At 50.4% G+C, this 2,966-nt stretch overlaps 1 protein-coding gene across 1 annotated transcript; it reads right to left on the bottom strand.

Moving 5' to 3' along the window:
* Positions 1-584: 584 nt before the first annotated feature.
* Positions 585-1,507, bottom strand: LOC123141664 (uncharacterized). Its single transcript, XM_044560753.1, has one exon. The coding sequence runs from the start codon at positions 1,428-1,430 to the stop codon at positions 723-725; it is 708 nt and encodes a 235-aa protein (XP_044416688.1). The 5' UTR covers positions 1,431-1,507; the 3' UTR covers positions 585-722.
* Positions 1,508-2,966: the final 1,459 nt, after the last annotated feature.

The raw sequence follows: 2,966 nt of genomic DNA, 5'->3' as shown, positions 1-2,966 counted from the left end.
CGCCAGAACAAGCCGCTGTCGCCACTCTCATACCGGAACCGGCCTGACCTTGTCGATGACAGTTGGGAAGTCTTTGTGCACGTGCCCCTAAGGACCAGCGCCCCGGAGCCGCACTCGTCGCCGTTGAATCTTTGAATCGATCTGAAGAACCTAACACCAAATATCACTGTTGCATACGCACGACGAGAAACCTTAACCTCACCGCTCCGAGGAGCTAGCAAGAATCTACACCGAAGCTCCGTCTAATCCATCGCAACGAACGAACTTATGGGGATCGAAGCCAGGAAGACTGACTCGAAGAAGAAGCGCCGCCATCCGTCCAAACACTGCCCCTGCGAGGACTAAAAACCCCTACCTATCCACTGACCGGATCCGAGGCACCCGAAATCCCCTCCCCGCCACCGGCCGCTGGAGCGGCAGGCGAATCTACGGGCTCGTCGGTGGACATCGAGGGGAGGAAGGCTTTTACACTTAGAACACGTTTTACACTTAGTACATCCTTTGTTACGTGCGTTATAACATACAATCGACATCCAAAGATTCAATAAGTCCAAGATGAGTGTTCTTGGAAGAGAACAACCCAGTAGAAGCAATGAAACATGGCGTATTCATCATACATTCAAACGCGATCCGTCGAGTAGGGATCTCTTAGTTCCAGAAACTTTGGCAATTTCGTACAGACAACAAAGAATTACAAGCGATTTCGAATTCACTGATGCTGCTTACTCACTTCCACTGGACTGCGGAGACACGGTTTGCTGCGACTGCAGCTGCTCTTCCTCCACCGTCTTGACCACGGCGTGGGTCACGGCGACACTGCCGCAGCCGGCGACGTTCACGCGGCGGCACCGGTCGCCGCTCACGGCGCCGCACCGGCTGGCGTCGACGGCCCTGCACATCTGGACCTCCAAGCTGCCGCACCAGTCGGCGCGCGCCCCCTTGCAGCGCGCCAGGCGGACCTCGCCGAAGCTCTCGACGTCCGCCCGCCTGCAGCGGGTCGCGCGGAGGAGGCCGCCGCCTCGGAGCCGCGCCTCCCGGCACCTCTCGACCGTCACCTTGCCGGCCTGCTCCGCGTCCAGGGACCGGCACCGCGAGACCGACACCTCCCGCGCGCCGTCGACGCGCGTCGCGCCGCACTGGACGAAGGACGCGGACCCCACGCCCTCGGCGGCCGCGTCGCCGCACAGGGTGAACACGACGGCGCCCCCTCCCCCGCCGCGCACGACGACGCTCCGGAGGCCGTCGGCGGAGAGGTTCCCGGGGCTGGTGACGGTGACCTTGCCGGGACTGCCGTGGAGCGTGCCCTCGTGGATGTCCGTCTCGACGCCGTCGACGACGACGACGAACATGTGGTGGACGGCGACCGCGGAGGAGGATCCGCCGGGCTTGGGACCGACGAGCTCCATCGCGATGTGGTGCGGGCTTGCCATCCCCTTCTGGTTGTTTTGGTTGGTGAGCTATCGAGGAGTAAAGCGACGTTTAGTTATGAGGTCCATAGAGGTGTGTACCCTTCTTCTCAACTGCCAGTGCCCACTCACAACTGTCAATGCTGCTCTTTTCTTCGTTTGCACTGTTGCACATCCCATACACATCGTTTCCTCAATTTTTAATTTTTATATTTTTTCATAAAAAACTTCCAATCTATCATAATCAATCATGACAGTACTAAGAACGCTAGAATGTTTTTTTCATAAAAAAGTTGAATCTACAGAGTATCATAATCAATTATGACAGTATCGTCGGAACGGCGGTCTAATGTGTGAGACATTATTCGTACCAAGGAACATCGCCGCTGCAAATGCCCCACCGGCGCGCAACCCTACTGAAGCCTCAAAGAGAGAGAAATTAGAGCTCCATCCGGTAGATAGGGGCATCCCCACACTCCCACACCGACATAGAAGGGGGAGGGGATGACGACCTGCGGACGAGGGTTGACGACGTGGGGTGCCTAGAAAATCTCCTCTCTAGGATTTAGATTTGGAGAGAAGATGACTGAGGGATAACAACATGGTCAGGATCTTACAAACTTAGTAGTACCTGGCCTTATATAGCAACTTAATAACGAACCACTTCGTCAACACATTTGCATTTAACAAATACTAGCTAAACTTTCTGAAAGGAAGAGAGGATTAAGAAAGTCCTATTGGTTGCTGCTTTCTTCGGACCGTCGTCACCTTGAGAATGAACCCGTGCATTGCAATAGGGGCAATTTTATTCTAGTGGTCCGATGTAGATTTTCTCTGATTGAGCTGAAATTGAGATATGTTGTGGGAAGGGAATCCATAGGCAAAGATAAGGAAGGATATGATGTGACTTGAGTTGACTTTGTTGTTTTACTACAAGTTATTTCTTTCTATTGGTGATTTATTTGATTTTCGTTGATTGCTTTGCAAGGGATTTCTTTCTTCAGAAACATGGAAGTGAGGAGTCGGTTAGGTAAAAAATTAATGAGGGTTATTGCATGATTTGAAAGAAAATTGGTGGGAGGGGGTGAAAAACGATGAAAGCTAAACCAACAAGCTCATTTTTAATACTCCCTACGTTTTTATTTAGTCTATATATTAACTATGGTCAAAGTCAAGCTTTGTGAGCTTTGACAAAGTTTTATAAACGAAAATATTAACATACCATTAGATTCATTGTTGAATGTAATTTCACTTCATATAGATTTGTTATGGTAAATTTTTATATTTTTCTCTATAAACTTGGTCCAACTTTACAAAATTTGACTTCGGTCAAACCTAATATGCAAAGTAAATATTTTTTTTTCGCTATTCTGCAAGCATGCGTGGCACTGCATTTTTGCTATGTACCCAGTTCTTTTTTTATTTTCACTGGAGGGTATTGTACCAGTTGACTCGGCAACATGGCTACCTAAATTCTGCATCGAGAAATGTTAGCTCCAACAGCGCCGAGCAATCCGATCCGAGATGACTTTCATCCACGATGGGCAACACTCGAGTAAG

The sequence above is a fragment of the Triticum aestivum genome, chromosome 6D, assembly GCF_018294505.1.
Source record: "Triticum aestivum cultivar Chinese Spring chromosome 6D, IWGSC CS RefSeq v2.1, whole genome shotgun sequence".
NCBI classification, from domain to species: Eukaryota; Viridiplantae; Streptophyta; class Magnoliopsida; order Poales; family Poaceae; genus Triticum; species Triticum aestivum.
This window is presented reverse-complemented; position numbering and strand designations above follow the sequence as displayed.